The sequence below is a fragment of the Meleagris gallopavo genome, chromosome 7 (genome assembly GCF_000146605.3).
Source record: "Meleagris gallopavo isolate NT-WF06-2002-E0010 breed Aviagen turkey brand Nicholas breeding stock chromosome 7, Turkey_5.1, whole genome shotgun sequence".
NCBI lineage: Eukaryota > Metazoa > Chordata > Aves > Galliformes > Phasianidae > Meleagris > Meleagris gallopavo.
This window is the reverse complement of record NC_015017.2, coordinates 1,154,481-1,177,449: the sequence shown is the minus strand read 5'-3', so window position 1 is coordinate 1,177,449 and position 22,969 is coordinate 1,154,481. Positions and strand designations below refer to the sequence as shown.

Genomic DNA, 22,969 nt, shown 5'->3' with positions numbered 1-22,969 from the left:
AGCAGAAGGAGCAATACTGCAGCCTGAAGCCCAAAGTGTGGTTCCCAGGAGCTGGCTGTCACCACAGTGAAATGGTGATGCAAGCTACGAGGTGTGCATTTTGGGGTGCAACCCCGCAGTCTGCCCCAAAACCTTTCTGTCTCCCGTCCCCAGAGGAATTAAGACTCACTGGTAAGGAACCTACTTGCTCAGAAAACCCCGCTTTTTGTGTTGGAAGGCGGAGGTGCCCCTCCATACTTTGGTGACGATCTCCCTGGCTCATTGTGTGATGATACTCTTAATATTTGGAAATGATCCCAAGCACTCAGAAGACTTCTAAATACCTCCAAACTGAGCACCGCTTACTAGCAGTTCTTTGCCCTTCAAGGCACAGTTATCATCAGGACGTTCTTATTGGGACCACGGTATCGACTGTAGTTTATTTCACACACGGGGCTGCTGCTCAGCTTTCCCAGAACAAATGCCATTTGCCCTGACTCAGCTGAGAGCTGTGTCTGCCCACAGACCTCCAGGTCACGACTGCAGAGAGGTGACCAACCCTTGGACACGTCTACAAGCACCGAGCCCTTCTCAAAGTCTGGCTTTAGGGTGTGAGTGGAGGCACCATCCTGCCTGACCCAGCAGAGTCTTAAATTGGATTAAAAATCTATTTGCTGAACTGCCTTGCTTTCCGACTTCTGTGCTGCACCTGAAAACCTTTCCTTTTGAAAGCAAACACAGGCTCTCCCCAGGGGCTGCCTGGGGAAGTCTTTCCACTATAAACATTACCTACCAGTAGTGGAGTCAGCCCCAGGCAAGCCAAAATTCCTTCTCCGACCAAAGAACACTTTCCAATCAAACCAGACATTATTTTTTCCATTAATGAGTGTTGATACCTACTGGAAAACTCCGCAAAGAAATCTACTCCAAACTAATTCTTCTGATACAACATCTACATTTTACGAGTTTCTTTTGTTTTTCTCTTCTTTTTTTTTTTTCCGAATTTATTTTATTTTTCTGTGCCGTATCGAACACACGATTTTTGCTGCTCAGGAATGCATCTGTTCCTGCAATCTGGGCTTTAGCTGAAATCAGAGGTCCAAATCTGAATGTGCCTCCACAGAAGCAAGTGGAGTTTTCCCACATTTTCCCCGGTGTGCAGGAGAGAAAAAATAGATCATCTTCTGTTCGATGCATCAGAAAGACAGACCCCCCCTGCCATGATGTATATATCCTGGATGCCACAATTTCAGCTGTGGGGTAGGCTGTAGGAAAAGATGTCCTCCGAGCTTCTGCAGCACTCGCTTCCCAAAAAGGGCTATGAGTAGAGGAATGGGGAGAAATGTGGGGAGAGCCATGGCAGGCGGGCGGCTGCCTGTCCAGGGCATGCGATTGCAGGGTGTTCCACAAGCCAGTGCCTGCTTCTCGATGATCCATGGATGGTGCAGAATGGTCTTTCCAAGTCCCCCAAAGTGTAGGCATTGCACCCAACCCCCTCCCCTCCCAATGTCCCTCTGGAGTCACCCATGGGGCATGCGGACAGATCCCCCCATATGTTGGCACATAAAGGTTGTCCCCACAGCACAGGGAGCAAAACTGGGGGTCCTTGCTCTGTGTGGGACCCTGGGGAGCACACAGGGAAGGGAGCAGAGGAACTTGAACAAAGCACAGTGCAGTGGGACAGGGGATCCTCCCCAAATCCCCATATTTGTGGGGTGCTCCCCAACCCTGCGGCACAGTGAGTACCTCCCGGGGCAGGGGTGGGGGTGGTCGCAAGTTATCTTTTATTCGAGGTGCTTTCCCAAGATTTTAGTTAAGTGTAACATAAAACTGTGAAAGTTTAGCAGGGGAAAAGCTTTCCTCCCACTGACCTGGCTGGCCAATCAGAAGGGAGCCCCGCACCTCCCTCACTTCTGACAACTATTTAGCAACTGAGCTCAGCTAAAGTTTCCAAAAAGTTAGAATAACTTCCTCTCTCCAAGACCTCAATTTTTTGCACAACTCCGTCCTTGAAATAAGAGCCCTTCAAGCAACCTGGAAAACGTTTGGTCAGCAAAAAAAATAAACCTCCTGTTTTTCCAAAGGATCTGTCTCAGGAATTTAAAGCACATTTAAGACACACACACTCACATAACATAAGGAGGGGGGGAAAGGCTCTTCCCCTCCCCTTCTTGCAGAAAGCATGGAAGAAAGCTCCAGTTCTCCTGTTTCCCCTGTGGATAGCTTGGGGACCAGTGAAGAGGAGCTGGAAAGGCAGCCAAAGAGATTTGGCAGGAAGAGAAGATACAGTAAGAAGTCCAGCGAAGATGGCAGCCCCAACCCAGGGAAGAGGGGAAAAAAGTCCAGTCCCAGCTCCCAGTCTTATGAAGAACTGCAGAGCCAGAGGATCCTGGCCAATGTCAGAGAGAGGCAGAGGACTCAGTCGCTCAACGAAGCTTTTGCCGCCCTGAGGAAAATCATCCCCACGTTGCCCTCTGACAAACTCAGTAAAATCCAGACCCTCAAGCTTGCAGCACGGTATATAGACTTCCTCTACCAGGTGCTACAGAGCGACGAGATGGACAGTAAGATGACGAGCTGTAGTTACGTGGCTCACGAGAGGCTGAGTTATGCCTTCTCAGTCTGGAGGATGGAGGGTGCATGGTCCATGTCAGCCTCACACTAGCCACCGCCGGAACGAGGCCAGCACAGCCGCCAAAGGGTAAGGAACCGTGGGGCGAGCAGGCGAGGGGACACCGGGATGGGAACGTGAGGATGGAGGGGCCAAACCTGTGGGAATTTAAGAAGAGAAGGTCCCGTGCGGGCAAACTATCAAATACATGGCAAGTTGTTGTTGGGAAAACCGTTGTCTCGCTGCTCCGTGAGGATGGGGGGCAAGGAAGGGGGGAAGCATCGCTGCATGAGGTTTGCCGGAATGCGGCTGCTTTGGGGAAGAGTTGGAAGACAGGCTGACAAGGGGATCCGAACCAGCTGCTGCAGCACACCAAGGGTGGCTGCGCCCCAGGCACCCTGGGTTGGTTGCATCCTCCCCATGTTGGAGGCACAAGGTGTTCCGCAGGACCCTGCTGCGGCTGGGCGACGAGTTCGTCCCGCTGCAGCCCAGGTTGGGTTTTTCTTAAGAGAAACGAGCTGCAGATGTCGGCTGCCCCCGGGCCCCTTCCCCCTCCCTCAATAAACGCAAACAAAGATAGAGGAGTCCTGGGGAAATTTTCATCTGGTTCAGTTTCCCTTCCTCAAAGTGCCGGTCAAACAGAGGTTGGTGTTGGGCTTTTGTTGGCTGGAGCATAGTTTCTGATTTACTCTCGGAACTAAACTCTTCCTCATCGTTTTCCACGACAAGAAAACTGCTTCCTCTTTATGTCGCCTTTGTAATATCTGGGGAGGAATGAACAGAAAGTAAAGCAAAACCAAACAGCTCTTAATTACGCTCTCATCCCAAGCTAATTAAGGCGAGCAGCTCTGCGTTGTGTCAATCGCTCTGCGCGGGGCCGACGCTGCCCAGGGCTCGGTACATGAAGCAGAGCTGCTATCCCCCTCTGCCCAGCACACGCTGCTTGCTTCTGCAGGATGCAAGCAGCTCCAAAGGGAAATTTACCCCTTGCAACGTGGTGATGTGAAATACAATAATTTCACCCTTTGGAGGAGCAGCTCCTCGAAGACGGGAGGAAAGCTTTACCCCACCAGCCCACTGGACAAGGTTTTCAAGGCAAACCCATTTTGTTTTAGCGGTGATCAGTGGCTGACTTAAAATCCTGACGCAGCCATGGGATGTTATTTGAAAAAGGGCTCAAGCAGGGCTTACGGGTGGTGCAAAAGGGTTGAAACCATTTTAAAAACCACTTCAAGCAGGCGCTTCCCTCGCGCCCTAATGCAGCCTGTGTTTTGGGGCTGTAATTAAAGTTCCTCCTCGCTCACATAGAGACCTCCAAAATGTCAGGCTGAAAATGAGTTGCTCTGCCCATTGCACATTTTGCCCTGCCTGTTGTTTGGCTTTGCTGAAGCAGGTAATGCTGCTGTCGTGGTTTTATTACAAGTGTTGCTATTTTTGCATGGCTGTGCCCCGATTTCAGCTGCGAGAAGCCTAAGCCGAGTCACTTTTAAGAAGTGCAAGCTCTCTGTTTGTAAAACTGAGTGTCTTTTCCCATCCTAATCTGGCTAAAAGGGCTTCAGCAAATAGATTAACAAAACATACGCAAAACCCAGGCTCCTTGTCAAAAACAGATGTAAAATGTCCCAAACACATATTTCTTCAGCAGTTTAGATTGGCTGAATACTAAAGTGCTGTGATGGAACAATGCATTAATTCTGTTGTTTCCTAAACGATGTGCTGCCATTAGCCAATGGCTTTTTTTAAACCTATTATCTAATATATATCCATTCCTCTCCATCGTTCAATGCATTAGTGGCAAACCCGGAGTTTTTCTACCCCCACTTCAGACTCCTTGTCAGTGAAAATGTTGTTAACAACGCTCCGACAAGGCAGGCTTTGTATGCAGATGCTCAGAGATTGTCCCTGGATAAAAGAAATGGGGAGAGACATTTCTGGGCTGCGTGAAAACCTATGATGTCAACCCAAATCCCACCGCATTTTTGCTTTCTTTGGGGTCAATTCACACTCGATGCCTTCCCCACTCCCATCTTGGTGGTGAGCAGTTGATTTTGCTCAGCACTTGGATGCTTGGGGGGGGGGGTGGGTCATGGCCACCCCGAACCCCCCAGCTCCCCGTGAGCCTTCCTCCCTGTGTCTGTGTATGCGTGCACACGCGTGCGGTTGAACTGTTGAAAACATTGTTGACAAATGGCCTGGTGTAACACGGTGCGGTGTCAAATTCTGTCCTCTATGGTGACAAAAAATTATGTCCGCCAGCATAAAAAGCCCTGATGAGATCCTCAAGAAACGCTTCAGAAAGCCGGGTGGCGTGGCATAGTCTGTTGCATGTGCCCGTCCTGAGCAGAGGTATTTTTAGGGACAACAGGGGATGGCAGAAAGTGTAAGAAATGGCTATCTGAGTTTGGGAGCCTCTCCTGGGACTGAAGAGTGTGGCATCCATTAGTGAGCCCCATTCTGCCATCCTCCATCTCGATGGGTTTGAGAGATGTAGGAGAGGAAAGGCTCTGTCCTGGAAGAGGTGGTCATCCAGCTGCAAAGATCAGAGGAGATTTTTTATTAGAAAATCAGAGTCTTGGGAACTGGTATAATGCCACCTGGCCGCTGTCAGTGCCAGTGGGTCCTTGCTGCTCACTGCTGGACCAGAGAGGTTTTCCTGCTTGCTGGCCCTAATTACAGGCAGCTCACTCTGGTAGTTCCAAGAGAAGCAGGCGCAGCTCTGCGCTTCAATCACTGTATAGGCAGTTGGATGTTTCAGCAGATGTTCAAAGCTTGGGACTCGGTGAGCCTTCCTTCCCACCTCCCCTCCTCACTGCCAGCACCTGTGTCCCTTCCCTTGCAGCCAACTTTTCCTTTGCCCTTGGAAAGCCTACAGTGCTATAAACCACCAAAAAAAAGAAAAAAAAAAGAAAAAAGAAAAAAGAAAAAAAAAGGGGAGAAAAGAAAGTAGGTTTTCCCGTTATTCCACATGGTAGGAAAAATCATGTCCAGTCGGATGTCGGGGAGCATCAGCTAAGTGCAGAGCCCACACATTTGTGGGTAAGGGGACCCTGGCAGCAGCCCTCCCTTCCCCTCAGAGCCTGTGAGCACTTTGCCATCCCTGGGCTGACACTTGCAGCCACAGCTCCTTTGCCATCAGTCTGCTTTGGAGAATCCACGGATAGCACATGCCTGGTACTGGTGCTCTTGCAGATTTCCACTGCTGTTTATAAAATGTATAAAACGCAAGCATCCTATTTTGTTTCGTCCTTAAAGAAGCAAACAGATGTTATCTCTGCTGGCCTTGGGAACAAGCTCATTCTACGGTTTATGAGAGCAGGACAGTTAGCTGGGGGTGCTGTGACACTGGAGCTAAGCCCTTTTTGTCCCAAAAGCCCTATTTTTTTTATAAGCATCCTTAGAAAATGTAAATATATTTCCTTGACGGGAAAGATTGTAAAGTTTGGTATTTACATTGATAGGTTTAAAGTGGTCTGGGTCTTTTTTTTTTATCTCAGTACATTTAAAAGCTCAGCAAAATGCATTTTGGGTCTTCTGTTTACGTTCGTGTCATTTCTTGGGAAAGAATAAATCTGTCGGGCAGCGAACAGCAAACACACAGCAGTCAGCCAGAAAGCACTCGAATTCAGAGCCCCAGGAAAGAGAGGATGTGAGGAAAATCCTCCATTGAGCAGACACGCAAATTGCAAACCAGCCACATAAACTAATTATTGATCATAAGGAGTTAGAAATAGGCATAGCGGAGTGATGCATTGGATTAAAACTGAAGGATTGCTACGAGGAGCAGTAAAGGCATATTTTAATTTAATCCATTTGAACCAGTGTGGTGCTGTCCGTCTTATCAGGAGAGATGTGCCTTGAAGAGTCGCTGAGGAAGCAGCAAAGGCACGCATTGCTGCTAAGTGGTCCTCATTTGTCTCCAAATCAGTTGTCCTCACTTTTGCGCAGAGTATCTCTGATGTTAAGAGCAGACAGAGCTTCATCGTTAAAACAAAGGGGAAGGGACTGCAATGCTTTCTGAATACCTCGCTTTGCATTCCCCTTTTGGTGTTTGCTGGGCTTGTTTCATAGTTAGAGGTAGCAGTAATACATTGGACTTGCAGATCGCAGCAGCGATGAGACAGATCCTGTGGCCCCAGATTAAATCTCTTTCGGGGGCATTTCTTGTCACTTCTTCCTGCTAGCAATGTAATTATTTTTATAGCTTCAGCCTGGGAAACATTTCCACGTGATTCAGTACATCTCCGAGCCTGAAATCTCCCGCATTTATGTCGTGCTGTGAAGCAGTAGGAATAGCCTGGTTGGGGAGCATGTTGGGGAGCACCACCACAAAGCAGAGCACAGAGCAAGCTCTACACACAGCCAGGAAATTACTGCCGCCGCTCGGGGGGAGCACACAATTTGGGCACTGTTTTTCCAGTCTTTGCAGAAGATTAGGGGGAGAAAGCTGATCCAAACCTTTCTGTGCCATGAAAACCACGCTGGGCCAGGTTCTGAGCTGGCTCCAAGCAACCTCGCTGCTGTGCACAGCGGGTGATGCCATCAGACATCTCAGTGTCACTCCAAGGGGCTCTATGCACCAGCACTCATGGTTTACTTCTTCGGCAGATCTGGAAGTGAGGAAAACCATCAAATCTTCCAGCTGGATGCCAGCACCATCATTCTAATTAATGATTAGTTCTTGAGGATTAAAACAGTAGAAATATTTGCTGGGGAAAAAAAAATTAAAAAAATACCCTAGGCACCCTGGCATTTAATTAGATTTGTAGCTGTAGAAGATGACCACTCAGCAGCAACAACTAATCGTACACAAACAACAAATTAACTCAGCCAGCCAATAAATCACAGCATGGCAGCCCTTACCCCATCCTCGTCCCTGTAACCACTTCCATGCTAACCCAACCTGGATAAACTCTTATTCCACTGCCTCCCTCACACAGCCCTGGCTTTGCTGGGCTCTGCCCAGTCTCCCAGTCACTGCTGGGTCACATTTTCACTGTAAGCAGTGGGTGCAGTGCTGGCTCTCTGAGATGAGCTTTCTTCTTGTGCTAAAGCAGGGCTTTCATTGCATGGAGACTGGTTAAAACAGGGAACTCTCGGTGATTTTTTTCCACAATATGTCACCCTGAGCTGTCACATCATAGGGAGCAGCACCAGGTGAATGCGAGTGCTCAGGAGGGTGTGAATGGGACTCCTTCCCTGCAGGAAGGCAGTACCACCTATACAGTCTCCTAATAGAAATATTAACAAGCAACAACTCTTGAAGTCCTACTGTTAAATCTGGGTTTCAAAGAGGTTTACAGCCATCACATCGCATAATTTGGGATTACTTTTTGGCTTCTACACTTTGGCATCTTGGAATGCGCTCACATTTTGTTCAGGAAGGCAGCAGCGAGGCAGACCGTGTCCCGCACTGCTTGCAAAGCCATCAGACATCGAAAAGAAAACAACCCCTTTGCAGAATGCCATAGGGTGAGCTGGAAATGAACGACCGTCCCTCTTCTCCCTCCCCTTTCCTTCTCCTCCCATCTTCTTTTCCTTTCCATCTTTTAACCACAGCTTGGAAAACAGAAAAAGAGGTGAAAAAAGAGACAGATGTCGGCTGGTTCAGCATGATATATATTTGCTGGAAGAGATCCAGTAAGCCTGTGTTAGCTTTAATTGAATTCCTAATAAGATAGTTTTGCTTTGTTAACTGTCACCCGCAAGAAGCAGCTTTGCCATTTCCTTTAGGAGATACCAGACACGCCAAGTGTGGGCTTTAGAACATACAAATTAGTTCTGGGATGAATTCAGCCATCAAAAAAAACCCACAGGAAGTAATTTATGTGATTATACCTTTGGTTTAAGCTGTGTGGGCTGCCTTAAAAATCACACTTTGGTGCTCAAGCTTAAATAAAGCTCAGAATTTGGGGGGTTGGAGGGAGCGGGGGGAGGTTGTTGTGCAGGAAGCAGGACTCACTGTGGGTCAGGGCTCCTCAGCATCCCTGCTGCCCAGCGTGGCCATTTTCTGCACCTGGCTTGTTTTCTCCCATGCTGATTAGCTCCTTAATGAAATTAATCTGGCAGCGAGATCGGCATCAACCACAAGCACACGCATAGGAGACTGAAGATTGGAAAATGGTAGGAATGCTATTGAAAAGCAGAGGGCCAGCTCGAGAGAGTATTGCCACTTCTTGCCAAGGCGCTTGGAGATGCTTTGGGAAGAGCAGGCATCCTCTGCAATGGCTCCCGACTGAGTGCAACCATCGTAACAAAAACAAAGTACTCATACAATACATTCATGTCTATTTTGACACAATAGATAACAGGAGCATTCTGCCGAGTCCATTATGCTATCTGTCATTGGGAGTGTGATGCTTCAGGCACCAGCCTGCGATCTCTGTGCTCATCCCACTCGGTGGGGTTTTCTGTGCTGAACAAGCAGATGTTTTGTGAGAGGATTTTCATCCTTCACCACTAGAAGGGCTGTCTATTAAGTGCCTGATACTACCAGCAGTAAATAACCTCTTTTACACTGTTTATATCTGAAACATTCATTGCTGGAGCACAGCTGAGCATTTGCTTTCCAACCACCTTCCCCATAGAGAAGACACAGGATCATCACTAAGTTTTGGAGCATAGAGGTGGCTCGGAACAGCCGGTTTGGAGCCTCAAGAGAAAAGATTCTCAGGATGATCCTATCCAGTGTTCCCATTGGAAATGCTAAACACAACCTAGAGACCAACATTTCTTGTGATAATTTAACATGTGTGCACACTGTGCTGTTTCCCAGCCCCATAACTTCACCCATTTGTGTGAGCCGGCTGTGGTCCGTTTGCTTCCCAGCGCAGTTTGACCTTAATCTTTTGTTTAGATGCTGCCATATGACTTCTCACACGCAGCTTTAGCAACACTTGGCTGTTTTGTATTGTTTTAAATTTAAAAAATTCCTCTTTTTTAGAGAGCCTGCCCCCTGGAATTACTCTTAGGTTACACTGACCACTTTGCCCATCAGCTGTTATGTATTTTGGGCATGGTCTTAAAATTATACACATGGTTAAATGTTTCAGAATGAGGGTTTTTTGGCTGTTTCTGACACTCCACACCACAGGTTCAGACTGAAGAGACACCCAGAGACCTTCCCAAGAGCATCACCACACAACCCTTCCCGCAGTCATCTGGGTCCAGAAGACATTAGAGGGGGCTGAGAGGCAGATGAAGCTGCCCCTCTGATTTCCATTTTTTTAGGAAACAGAAAATTAACCAAAAGAAAAGAAAGGAAAAAAAAAGAAAGAAAGAAAAACAATATTTGGCAGCGAGCAGAGGGTAAGGATCACTGCCAAGGCCTGGACAGCTGTACCTTCTTCCCTAGCAAGTTGTGCGATCAGCTCGGGCTGTGCTGAAAGCCAAGAGGAGTTACCATAGCTGCCACATTGCATTGCACTGATCCTCCCTTTGGGAGACACCTTAAAGAAACAAACCCACCCTAACAGCTACGCGAGCACTCGCGCCTCGCCGTGCATCAGAGGAAAACTATGGGTGACCTCTCAGGCGTGCTGCTTTGTTTTCTTCTCTTTTTTTCCTTCCCCCAAAACCCAGCATCCGAGGGTGAGTGTCTGCTCCAAGGCAATGGGGACAGGGGAGGAGGAGAGACGCTTATGCCAAACTTTTTCTGCTTTCTGCTTGTGCACAAAAACTCCACATGGCTGCAGCAGTGCTCCCTCACCAGGGGAGGCCGTCTTAATGGCTCAAAATAACCCAGGAAATGGAGCGAAAACCCAGAGGGTTCCACCCTGTGCTGCATGGCTCTGTGTAGGGAGCAGGTGCCTCAGCACAGGTTCTTAGCTGGTGGTTTTGATGCATTACAAATCTTGAAGTGTTTCCTGGACGGGGTGTTGAAGTTAATGCGATGGAAGGTGACTTGGGAGAGTATACGGATCATCGTTGTGGGTGAAACCTCTACACTGTAATGTAATGGAGCACTCTCAGATTTCTTTTCAAACAGAAACAGAAAGTTGTTCTTCCTTCAGGGCAAAACCAAGAGACCTATTTCAAGGTATCCCTGCTCTATACATTCACAATGTGGCGTTTAAGATTTTTAGGTCATGGTCAAACAACATCCTGGCTTCCAAAGCTGCCTTTCACAGGAGCCTGCTACGTGTGCTTTTGTGTGCCATTAAAAACCCATTTTCCTTGAAAACATCTCCAGAATCTGTGCCCACAGCCCTACCCACACCGTGCCATGCCAAGCATCCTCCCTGCTGTGTTGGGAACGGGAAGAGGGACACAGGGTGCCCAATTGGTTACACAAATTCGGTGATGCACAAAGAAACCAACCAGCTACCTGCTGCATAGGCAGCAGCTTCTCAGGCTCAGAAAGGTGTGTGATAGCACAGGTGAACAGCGCAGCCCCCGGTCCCTTGCTGGCTCAGCATCTGCTGGCACTAGAGGGCAGGATGCACTGCATGAAAGAGCAAGGTGGGCCACAGATTGCATTCCAAGGGCACACCTAACAGAGAGCAAACCAGAGGCATCCTCACTGTGCAAAGCAATGAGGACACTCTGCAGCAGGCATCAGTGCAGTCCTATAGGTTGTTTAGCTCAGGGTCACGGTACCAAATGGCACCAGAAGCTGTTTGCTGCTTTCTCAGCCATGCAACTCAGGGTGAAACATTTTGCCTTGCAAGGGGATGCTCTGAGAAGTGTTTGCTGACACTTCATAGAAGCTTCTGTTCAAAGGCATTTGGTGGATCAGCGCAGCAGGCGCAGACAAGCTGTGCTGCAAATGCTGTAGCTCACACTCTTGGAAGTAACATTTTTGTTGTGTACCAACTAGCTAGCACTCAGGCTCTTTAATGCACTCTTCCTATATAGAAAATCTGCATTTCTGTTGGTGTTGTTAAAAACCTCATTATTTCCATAGCACTGGTATGTTTTTCCATGTATGCAATAAAGTCTGCACCATCCTCTCATCTCAATAGGAGACTTAAGACCAGCTCCAGACAAAACAACTATGAGTTTATTTCAGTTCTTTATTACAGACATCCGCATCAATAAATAACCAATATTTTGAAAGATCGCTCTGGACTGGCCCTGCTGTGCAAGTAAAAATCTGTAGCATGCTAGATGTTGCAATCTGTGGTCTGAACACCAGGAAAACTCCTCTGGAGCCTTGCAGCTCCCTGTAATCCTATGCTCAGCTGCAGGTAGAGGGGATGTCCCACTTGACAGTGGATTACAGAGATGCAAGTAGGTGAAGGAGCCCTCTCACCCATCTGCTCTGGCTATAGCCCATTTTGTGATGCAGCTTTTGATGTGAGCTGTGCACATCTGTGCCCCAAGTGCCACAAGGTGGTTGGGCTCTGGTCATCAAGAGTAAAAGTCGAACCTACTCTTGGTTCAGATACAATTTGCCTGTGTAATTTTTGTTAATGCTTGATGCCTGCATTTCCCCCTCTGCAAAGCAATGCTAATGCTTTTAGTGCCTCTGTTGCCTGCCAGCCTTGTTAACCCCCCCTACAAGACCGGAGCTCTGCATGCAGTGTGTAGGGAGGGAAGGGACCTGCACAAAGCAACACTCTGGTTCCATTGGAGCCAAGCCCTGGGTTCAGCACTGCTGCCCGCCCCATGCCCCCAGCAGCCCGTCCTCCTCTCGGCATGGATTATCCATCCACTCCCTTGTATTTTTTGGTGCTTTTTCCCAGGGGGATCCAACTGCTGCCAAATGGAAAATGGCTCTGCACTGAGGCCGTTTTGAGAAGCCTATCTACAGCAATTTGTATGCATTTCACAGCTCCTTGCTCAGAGATCTAAATTGCAGATGTGTCTTCAGATTTAGAAAGGGACAAAACGGAAGTAAAGAGGTTAAGCAGTGCTGTGAGTCACTCCAATAAGGACCTACTGTTGATTTAGAAACCTACCTCAGCAGTAAATACAGAACAAAGTTCTCCAAAATGTTTAACCTTTTGCATTCTGGCCAGCCAAACAAATAAACAAGAACAAAAATACCCTCACCAGAGTCAGAATAGCAGCAATCTTTGGTGGGGTTAGTAGCAAAAAGAAAGCGACCTGAATGAGTGATAATGAAGAACACAATGCATGAAGGCTGTGCTGCTCCCTGGGAATGGTTCCAGGCCGCAGAGAGCAGCGGACACAAGCAGCCATGTCCCAAATGAGCGTAAGGAGACTGCTGGGCTTGGAGTTTAGGGCACAACAGGGAACAAAAGAAAAGGAAATACAGTCCAAACTATGCTTCTGCTGAAGACAGTCATAAAACTTCAGTCCAAGAGGCAAGGGCACCCACTCTGTAGGGGAGAGCAGTTCGCACCTGAAGCTGCCTGGACATCCAGTGCAGTCTCAAATTATCTGCCCACTGGCAGTTTAGTTGTTTCTTTCCGGGGGTCTGGAAGCCTAGGTTGAATGTAAAACATGTCTGAGGTGTGTAATTCAAGAAAAAAGCTTGCTGCATAATTGCAAACAGGCGTAGCATGCAGGCTGACCGACCTACCAGAGAATTAGCTGCACGGCAGGCAGAGCAGAGGTCTTACTGTGCATGCAGGATGTGTCTGCACTGGTGTTGATGAAGCTCTGCAGAGGGCCATGCGTGCATTGTGGTGCCCTTACCTCAGCTATGGGAAGCCTTGCAAAAATACTGAAGACAGCTGAACCATGCAAACCCCTGCAATCTTGCTGAATGTCTCTATTTCTGCCTTCAAAGCACAGGGTGTATCAGCGGAAGGAGAGCATTCCCTGGGATTTGAGGCACTGAGTGGGAGTTAAGAGAAAGGCCAGCATCTGCTGATCTCAGGGTACCATCAGGAGAATTCTACACAAAGATATTGAGGAGTTCATTTGGGCCAGAGCCATCCCGAGGACTCAGTTAAATCAGAATTGCTGCAAAACCATGCAGAGTCACCAGGGGAACTAAGAGGGCTTTATAGTCCCAACAGTTTCAGTGATCTAAATGAAAACTGATGAGCAAGCATTTATCATAAGCATAAATCAGACTTTCCTTAAATATTGAGATGTGTTGTAAGTCAGAGGATGCTGTGCTGTGGTTTGCAAATCACCTAAGATTGTGTGGAAATGGAGATGCATTCAAAAAGGACCATTTTGGTCAGCAGAGAACTTCAAGAAAATGCCAATAAGGAAAAGCTAAGGTTTGATGTAACAGCAAGAGAGGTTTCTGGTGCAGTAAGGAAAGTAGGTTGCATACCAGATGTTATTGAGCCAGGAGTGTTCCTAAACTGTGGGCATTTTCAGAGATGCATTTCTGTACCCTCCCTTCCCTATCTTTTTCCTTTTCTACCTTTTGATGTAGATCCTCAGACACTGGTATTTGTCTGCAACAAGAAGACATAAAACTTGTGGGATTCTCTTTCTTGCTGCAGCCCTTCTTGAAAAATGCAATGAGATCTCAGGAAAGACCTTCACCTTTTTGCAGGTAACCAGAGCAGGTGACAGTGGTGGTGGGATGGGAGCCATTCCCAGGGCATTAGTTCCAGTGAGCTGTTGTCAGCTTCCTCTGAGGTGGGAACCACCACAAAAGGGGGAGGATTTCATGCTGCTTTTGGGAGGGAAGATCATTAGGAAGTGCAATCAGTGAGGTTACAGAGAGCTGCTGGAGCCTGTGTGCTCACATATCTGTTGCTGGTATTGAACCTAAGCACCAGCGAAGAGCCCAAAACTGGGTAAAGGAACAACATGAAGCAAAGCTGGGGGAACATGAAATGAGAATGGGGCTCATCTCCTCTGCTCTCATCTCCTCTGCTCTTATCTTGGCCACAGCAAGTGATGGAGCAAGGAGAGCCAAGGGAGCAGCAGGGCAGGAGGAGCCTGGGAGGCCATGAGCAGAGGAAGCAGAGGACCCTGGGGACCAAGAATGAGCTGAGAGGAAAAAAGAGCAGCTTGGACTGGGCTGTGTCACAGAGGGAGGCTGAGACTGAGCAGACAGCAAGCTAACATGAAGAGACTGCTCCCAGAGCAGATTGCTGCCTCGCTACATAGGCTGTAGTGTCTTGTCAGCAAAGGAAAGGACTAACATGGCCAAACACAAGCTGGAGCATGAAAAAATTATTTCATCCTCACTGTGTGCAGGTGCCCACTCTGCACCAGAGCACCCAATAGAACTCGGCCTTCAGACTGTCACTATCACTTTCCTCTGGCCTGTTATTAGGAAAGTAACACACTCTGTGTTGGACAGACTAGAACTGGAAGGTGAGGTTAAGAAGTGTAGGGACCCTTTAGAGTTGATGTTTTTTGTTTGAAGAGCACTGAATTTCCTCAGCCCTTTAGAAAATACCACCCTATGTCCACGCCTGAGATTCTTGATATTTCATAGCTTTTTCAATAACTTTGAAAACCTTCTTTAAGCTGTAATGTGCAAGACCAAGATGAAGAGGGATTAAGCAACATTTGCATGTTCTTAGGTGTGCAACTGGAAGTCCAGGAAAAGTCACAAGCTGGTGCAGAGCAGACCCTGTGTATGTCCTGTTACTGCAGCATCCTCAGGCCATCTCCACAGACATCAACCACCACTTCCCTGCACCTGTAACCAAAGACTTCCCACCAGAATAGCTCCCTGTAGTAGGAGGCTCCTTGCCCAAGGAGGTTGTGGATGCCCCATCCCTGCAGGCATTCAAGGCCAGGCTGGATGTGGCTCTGGACAGCCTGGTCTGGTGGCTGGTGAACCTGCACACAGCAGGGGGTTGAAACTAGATGAGCATTGTGGTCCTTTTCAACCCAGGCCATTCTGTGATTGTACAAATACTGGAATGCTTTGCTGCGTGAACACAAACCTTTGCTCCACATGGGCAGGGCAGCATTATTACTCCTGTCCTAGAGAGTGGAACCTAGTACATGGAGATGCCATAGACCAGAACAGCAAAGCTGCTTCATCTACCACCTTTACTGCAGTGAGCAAGCAATCCTCTGGTGCCTAGGCCAGATCATAGCTCCCTTTCCTAGAAAGGCAGCCCACAAGCTTCTCCCTTGGCTCTCTCGTGCCTAGAAGGGATCCTCAGCCAACAAGACAGCTTACCTGGGCCTCAACCCCACTCTGGTCTCCTAGAAGTAGAATTGTGCTGATTGTATCAGAGGTGATCCCCTGGTCACTCAGGGAGTCCCCATAGCTGAGTGCATGCATTTTCCCCAGACAGATACAGACCACCAGTTGCTACAGTCACCATCTAGCTCATGTAACCAGGCACAGCTCCAGTGAAAGCAATAAAGCCAACTCCTTTGCTTAATAAATGGAAGTGGTTTGTACTGGAGAAACCTGACAGCCCTATTTCCTGGACTTAAGCACATCCCACAGCCAGAAACAAAGAAGACAAGTGAAGTGGTCGGAGCAGGGAGATAGATATACTGTTGGAAAGAAAAGTAAAGACAGCAATTCTGTATAGTGCCTGGGGTTGCTGTGATAGTGCTCATTTCAGCTAGTGTTCTTATCTCAGTAGTAAGCATTTTGGGGGCAACATGCAAACACGTGAAGAGGAGTATCTTCCTTCACATCCATCAGGATGCTTTTCCAGCACTCCAATGGAATGACTCAGGAGCGTTTGCTAAAGAGGGACCGAGGAGGGGGGAAGAAAAGGAAGAAGAAGGTATTTAAAAACTCCCAAATCATTTTTTAAAAATCATTAGCTATTATTTCAGCTGTGTGACCTCCTGAAGGGACTTTCTAGAGGGCCAGATTATGCAGTCAACTAAAAATATAAATAAGTAAAGAGAGGGCAGAGATCACTTTGCTCAGCCAATTTGTGTGGGATGTCAGGTTAAGCTTCCTGTAGGGTGCATGCATGTGCTTCCTGGACACGAGTGTGGCCTGACAGCTCCCCTAATCTGAGGACACCTCCCCAGTCAGTAGATATGGCACAAGTAATGAGTTACCATTTTCATTTCTGAAGTGCTGGTTTCCAAATACGTCTTGCTAGTCCTGCAGGAAACGGAGCACGTCACATTGCTGCAAGATTTCCAGCTGCAGTTCAAGCTGGCTATGGCTTCAGATGCTACTTCTCAGACAGGCGTGCTTCTCTGGGTAAACGTCTTTATCCTTCCCAGCTGAAGCATACATTATGGGTAGGGGAAACTTTTGAACTCCTTCCCATTCTATTTATGGTTATACCAAGGGTCCTGCTGAACACACAGACCTCTGTGGTATCCCTATGGCTGCACTCCACCATAGCTGCAACAGCATCTTTAACACAAGAAGTGCAGAGGAGTGAAGTTACTACAAACACCTTGTGCTCCTCCACATCTACAGTATCACAGATGTGTAGGAGCATGCCTAAACATTTCTCTATATACAGATTGACCATTATTTCCTCATACCATCCCTGCATACAATCTGATTTCTCACTTCTGCTGCTGAATTGAATGTGCAGCCTCCCCCACCCTTCACAAACCAATCTGTAAGTAAGAAGCTGAAGGAAACATTTTCCTGCATTGAAAGCACAAGCTGTGTGTAAAACTTGATTGTATAGAGTGGAAAAGCTTTTCAGCACATGTTGCAAACATAGGCAAGTCAGATGAGAAACATGTGAGCAGCATTTTCAGGGAAAGTCCCTGATTTAAGGGAGAATAGGCTTAGCTCAGGTCTGCCTGCCCTAGGACTCACAGTCTGCATATCCTAGGGCAGCTTGTGAAATGCAGAGAGGAACAACATTGCCAAAGTCAAAGCACAAAGCCTTTCTTTTGAACAGATGCAGAGAGCTCCTCTCCCTCCCCCAGAAAGGAGACTGCATCAGTGCCACTGTAATATGGGTTATTAGCTCAGTAGGAAACTAGCAGGGTTCAGATTCAAAGGCTCAGACAAGTCCAGCTTGCAGCTGGCAAACCTAAACAAGACCAGCCAGCTGGCGTTGAGCTGAGTCATCCACACAGCAATTTGGTAGAAAATGTTGACTTAACCCATTCATATAATTATCCAAATCCAAAAACCCTGGCAAGTAGAGTCAAGGAAATGTACATCTGCCTTCTGCACAATGACAGACTGGAAAAGATCATGTAAACCAATTTTCTAGGGCTTTTTATAGACTTTTATGTTCGTGTTACGTACAATTCAAATTTTTGGTAGTCATTTGTTAGGCTGCTCTGATTCAGCAAAGCACATGACACATCCTCAGTGCATGTGCTAAATCCCGCTGAAGTCATGGGGGCTAGAGGCACTCGGTTAGAAATCAGGCATGTGATTGAATGCTTTACTAAATGAAGGCAAGCTAAGGACAAGCTGGTCTTTTCTTTTTTTTTTTTTCTTTTTTCTTTTTTTTTTTAACAATCAAATTGCTTCTTAAGCAGAGAGGTTTCCTCTCTGCATGTTTCTTCTTCCAGAAGTTTGAACTTGGAGTGAGAATGTTTGACCGCCTTCTTAAAAAGCAGTAAGTGAACGATTGGCTTCTTATTTCTCTTCTCCAAGCCAGAAAGTTTAGATGTGTGGTGGAAAATTGTAAAAAGAGCTTTAAAGTTTCTGCAGGATAGCTTTTCTATGCAAACTTGAAACAGCAACATAGAAAGCTGGTAGATGGCAATCAGAATATACCACCTTCGGTGTTTACTCCCAGCTCACTGATACGTGAGCATTAAGAGGTTGGCAAGGAGGAAAGGTAGAAGAAAGGAGAGTGAGGTAGAGAGAAAGAAGAGTGGCATCTGGGGACAAGGTTGAAGAATGAGATCTAGAGGGCTGGTTTTAAGCTTTGACAGCAACTGTAGAGGTGATGGAAAGGGTTCTACATGCAGCAAATACTGTAAGAATTGATGTAGTAGTTATGCACAACAGATGAGGGCTCTTGCCAGGCTTACGAGCGTGTTAATGTAGCTGTTGGATCCCGGAAGGCAGTAAGAAATAGCACCAGCAAATCATGAGTGCAAAGCAAGCTGTGCCCTACCAGGATATGCATTCAAAGTCATGACAATCACTCCCCAAGCATGGGGACAGCCATTTATGGGGTGTCCATAAGGGAGTGCAGCGGATCTGTTCTGCAGTGGGGCTCCTACCCTGAGGCTGATGGTGGCATTCAGTGAGCTTTGCTCACCCCTACCCTACACGTGACCTGATGGCTGCCTGTCATGGTTAGCATCACTGCAGGAGTGCCTCATTCGATGTCAAGAACTTTTTACCACAGCAGGATTGTTTGGTATATAAAGTGCAACTCCCTCTGCATGAGGGCAACACCCAGTAACCCCACATATTTTAAAGAGTTGGACTATTCTTGCCATAAAAAAGATCAGAGTGGCTTTATTGACTGCAGTGGAGTTAAACTGGTTTATTCCAAGTGAGAATTTGGCCCCTTGACTTCAATGAAGCTGCGCTGATTAATCCCAGATGGAGACCTGGCCTGGTACAATCCCATCCAAAAATCCTGGCAGATTAGTAACACACACACACTGAATCACCACCGTTACTCAGAGTCTGGGTGGTTATCAAAAACCTGCACCTGCTGCAGAGGGAAACACTGCAACTGCGATTGCTGACTTCAGGGACCAGGGTGTGGTGAGCGAGGGCACATTCTTCAAACACTGCCTCATGCAAGGGAGGAGATGCCAGAGCAGCATGCTTTCCTCTGCAAATATTTGGGAATGTGGTCTGGGATGTAAGTCCTGGCTCTGATAAAACCCAGGTATGGTGGCAGGGAGCTTGCTGGGCAAGGAAATGGAGAAATCCTGCTCCTTCTCACTGCAGGTTTTCTGCGATGCTCTGTAAAGATCCTCAGTATAAAAGCTGAGAATGAAATCCCCTCAGCTTCAGTGAATCTGTCCTGGCATCAGACTGAAGCGCCAGTTGTGAATGCAGCTCCAGGCAGCAAAGGGGAGATTTTGCTGCACTTCAAATCCCCACTTCAAATGCAGGAAAAGAAACACTCAAGAAAGCACATCTTTTTGCAGCAATCATCCCCAAGTTTCCCTCAGGGCAGGCAGTTTTGCTTCCTGGTGTTCCAGGAAAAAGTGCTGTCCTAATGAGGAACGGATCCACTGAAAACCAAAAGGACTTTACTTTCACAGCAACATGCATACATTCCCATACAGACACGTGCGGGGAGACACTGAAGCTGTGCCTTGTGTGGAGAAACACCAAAATAAACCTCTTCAGAGACTGATATTGATGGGTTTTTTTAGTCTCAGGTGGTAGAAACACAGGGTGAGCAATATGTAGCACACCTTCCCAGCACATTACTTATGCACAGATGTTACCCACGGCTAAATCCCTTCCCAACTGGCTGGCTGGAGGTGCCCCTCATTCACTCTGAGACAATATCACATAGGTCAAGGTGACAAAAAAGGGCTCAGCATCGCGTGCAGAGAAGGCACGGCATCACAATCAGGAAGAAGAAATGCCTAAGCTTGCAGTTTGCTTACTCCAGCTCTGCCTTACAAGCGTTTCTGAAGTCAGGCATCTGGAACGTGATGTAATCTGAAAATTGATCAGCAACAGCACACGAACAGCTGTGCACATCTGGCATACAGGTGTTTCGGCTGCTATCTGTCAGGAGCTATATCAAATATTAAAAAGCATCTCGAGTTCATAAGGAAATCTTACCTGTCCTGCAGATTGTTCACAGGAGCATGCAAAATGCCATTGGTTCTGTGCAAACTCTTGCTGCATTTTAGTGGGTGGCCCAAGTTTCTATTTTTTATATTTAATAAGGAGTTTGAACCAGAGATATTCCTGTAAAGTGGGGTTTTCACTGTTAATACCACTGGCATTAAGCCACCAGTGGAATTAGTTGAGTTAGTTGTAATGGATAACTGCTGTCATCTACTTGCTGATTTACTCTTAGGAGGCAGCGTTGTTAAGTACCCTTACATGGCCTTTGTGCTGCACTGATGAATAAAAAGCAGCCAGCAGTACCCTTTGTGCTTGCCTACCTATGGACACTGCAAGGCTTGCTCCAGTGTCCCTGAGCCACAAAAAAACATGGAGATGCTGCCACTGAGGAAGTTTGCAGACTGCAGCGGAATATATACTGCACACAAAAAAGAGGAGGAGAGCAAGGAAGGTGCTGGCTGAGCCCCGAAAGAGCTCCCTTGGAAGAATAATAAAGCTGCAGATGTATATATTTATTCTTGGAGTAGGTGTTTTTCCTAGAATTTCTGTTATTTTGGCAGGAGTGGAGAGGGGAGGAGAAAATGCTTCCCTTTGTCCAATATTCTTTGCTTTTCCAAAATGGGATGGAGGCAGGTGTTTTTACATCCCATGTTGTATAGAGAGGGACCAGAGACATTCACTCTGACCACCAGCACTGTCAGAGCATGTTGCATATCGTGCTGCATGAAGCCCAAGCCACAGCTCCACATATTTCCAAAAGCAAGGAAGGACATTGCAACTACTGGTATTTTCCACCTGGATATTCTCAACCAGCCTACCAGAACACGATATATTTTATTTTGCAGACAGCTTAGCACATATATGTGGTCAGTCATCATAGCTGAGTCAATAAACTGTAACAACAGGTCATGCAGCTGTGTCCTAAAGCATACTAAGCCCTAGTTTGCAAGCTGGATGGGATAGGCATCGCACGAGTCTGTTGCTGTGAGAATCTCAATAGAAACGTATGGCTCATGCCTGACCACTTCACCTTCCTTATCTGATTTCTGTGCAGTGTATTTCCATCACCTCAGCACTGATCTGGCTGGTCCAAGCATGCAGTAGGTGTGTGTTTCAGGCAGGGAGAACAGAACGCCTTCCTACAACTGCTTACGGGCTGGCAGTTGAAACCCATATTGATACGGGATGCCTCGAGGCTGGAGAATCAGAGAGGCTCAAACGGCAGAAGGAGCAAAAAAAAACTGCACTCATCTGCACAAGCTTCATCAGCTTCAAAGCCATTGTTTAAGGACGTGTGCATCTACGCTACCTCCCCTCCCCATCCCTATTTGTTTTAGTGGAGCTGCTCAAGAAGAAAATCTCATTTCCTGCCTTCTCCCTCTCCCTGTTTCTCTCTCTATTCCACACCTTTCTGATGCAAAGCCAGGCTTGTCTCTGAGTGCCCACAGGGAGGGGAGCAGAGAGAAGCCAGGGAAGCAGTGCAGACACAGGCATTGCTGCAGCATCATTCAGGAGGGCTGGAGGTGGCCCCTGGCTATCCCTTGCTCCTTGCACCATGGGTCCTTGTGTGAGTCAGGAGATGCTGGTGGTGTCCCCAAGCACTCGCTCTTCAGAGCCACCCACGAGGCAGCTGGGCAGAGCTGAGGACAGAGCTTACACGGTCCTTTCAAATTTCGAAACAGCTCTGCTTTTTCCTGCTCCAACTGCTCATTAACAGCTTCCGGCTTTTGGCAATTTCTAGCAGCGCTTTCAGTGATGTACTGCCAAGATTTTAACAAGGGGCTCCCACAAACCTACCTCCTCCTCCAGCTGCAATGTACCCCACTGCCCCGGAGAGGCCAAGGCTTGGACTGTGGAGGAGTGCAGGGCTGGGAGAACTGTTCCTTTGGGGGACTCTTTCCTGTTTAAAGCTTTTATTTTTCCTTCTTTTTTTTCTGGCAACGGAGGGATGCAGCACCTTGGAGCAAACATACAGACTGCCAGGAGGTTGCTGCAGAGAGGCAGGACATAACACAGAAATCCTGAGAGCCCCAGCAGCAAAACACTTCATTGCAGAGCCCTCACTTGTCCTCCCTGTTGAGAGGCCAGTCCCAGGCAATGCGTTTTATATGGGCTAAAAAAATCAGCCACTGGCCAAAATGCTGAAGATGAGCCTTTCTCTAAGTGCTCTGAGACCCCAAAGGGAAAGATTTTTCTGCTGGAAGTGGTTGAATGCATGAATTTGTGTGATTTTAAGTGGTAAAGATAGAGTGTACTTAAGTGATAAATGGAAGCTTAACAGGAGCTAAGGGAACTTTGAGATCAGAGTATGCAGAGGTGTTATGCTTGTTTGTGAGAGATGGAGATGTTTCTTTTACCCCAGAGAGCTCAGCCTAGCAGCAGTGCACCTGAACACAGAAGAACAGGAAATCTCACTTTCTGCCTTTAAGTAAGAACTGGGTGCAAGAAGGACAACTGCATGATGGACGCCAAAACTGTAAATTATGGGGCATTCAAAAGACAGCCAAATGACACATTAATAGATAAACCTATAGCTTACACATTAATATACAAATATTAAATGCAGCTTGTTCTAGTAAAAACTACAGCATGAACTTCACTAGATCTGTGCAAACCAGTGGTATCTTGTTAGCTATTAAAGTATTTTCCGTATTTTGTTCAATTCTTTTTTCCTCTTCATTTAATTGAAACTATTCTCAAACCAGAAAGACAAACAGAGACAAATACTTTGCAGCACTGTAAAACTGGAATTACGGTGCTGGCAGCTCTACAGGGACCACAAGCCCTGGTGTAGATAATGCCTATTGAGGTAGGTAATCACAGGTACAAAAGAGCCATTCTGCAGGAGAGTACAAAAA

At 47.2% G+C, this 22,969-nt stretch overlaps 1 protein-coding gene across 3 annotated transcripts in view; it reads left to right on the top strand.

Moving 5' to 3' along the window:
• Window positions 1–2,039: 2,039 nt before the first annotated feature.
• TWIST2 (twist family bHLH transcription factor 2) overlaps window positions 2,040–22,969 on the top strand; it is a 29,588-nt gene continuing 8,658 nt past the window's right edge. For all 3 annotated transcript variants that reach the window (XR_002116438.1, XM_010713210.1, XM_003207357.2), the window contains exon 1: window positions 2,040–2,680. Coding sequence is in view for 2 of the 3 variants with exons in the window: in XM_010713210.1 (XP_010711512.1) it covers window positions 2,162–2,644 (483 nt within the window). In the remaining variant the exon portion in view is untranslated. The remainder of the gene's footprint in view (window positions 2,681–22,969) is intronic.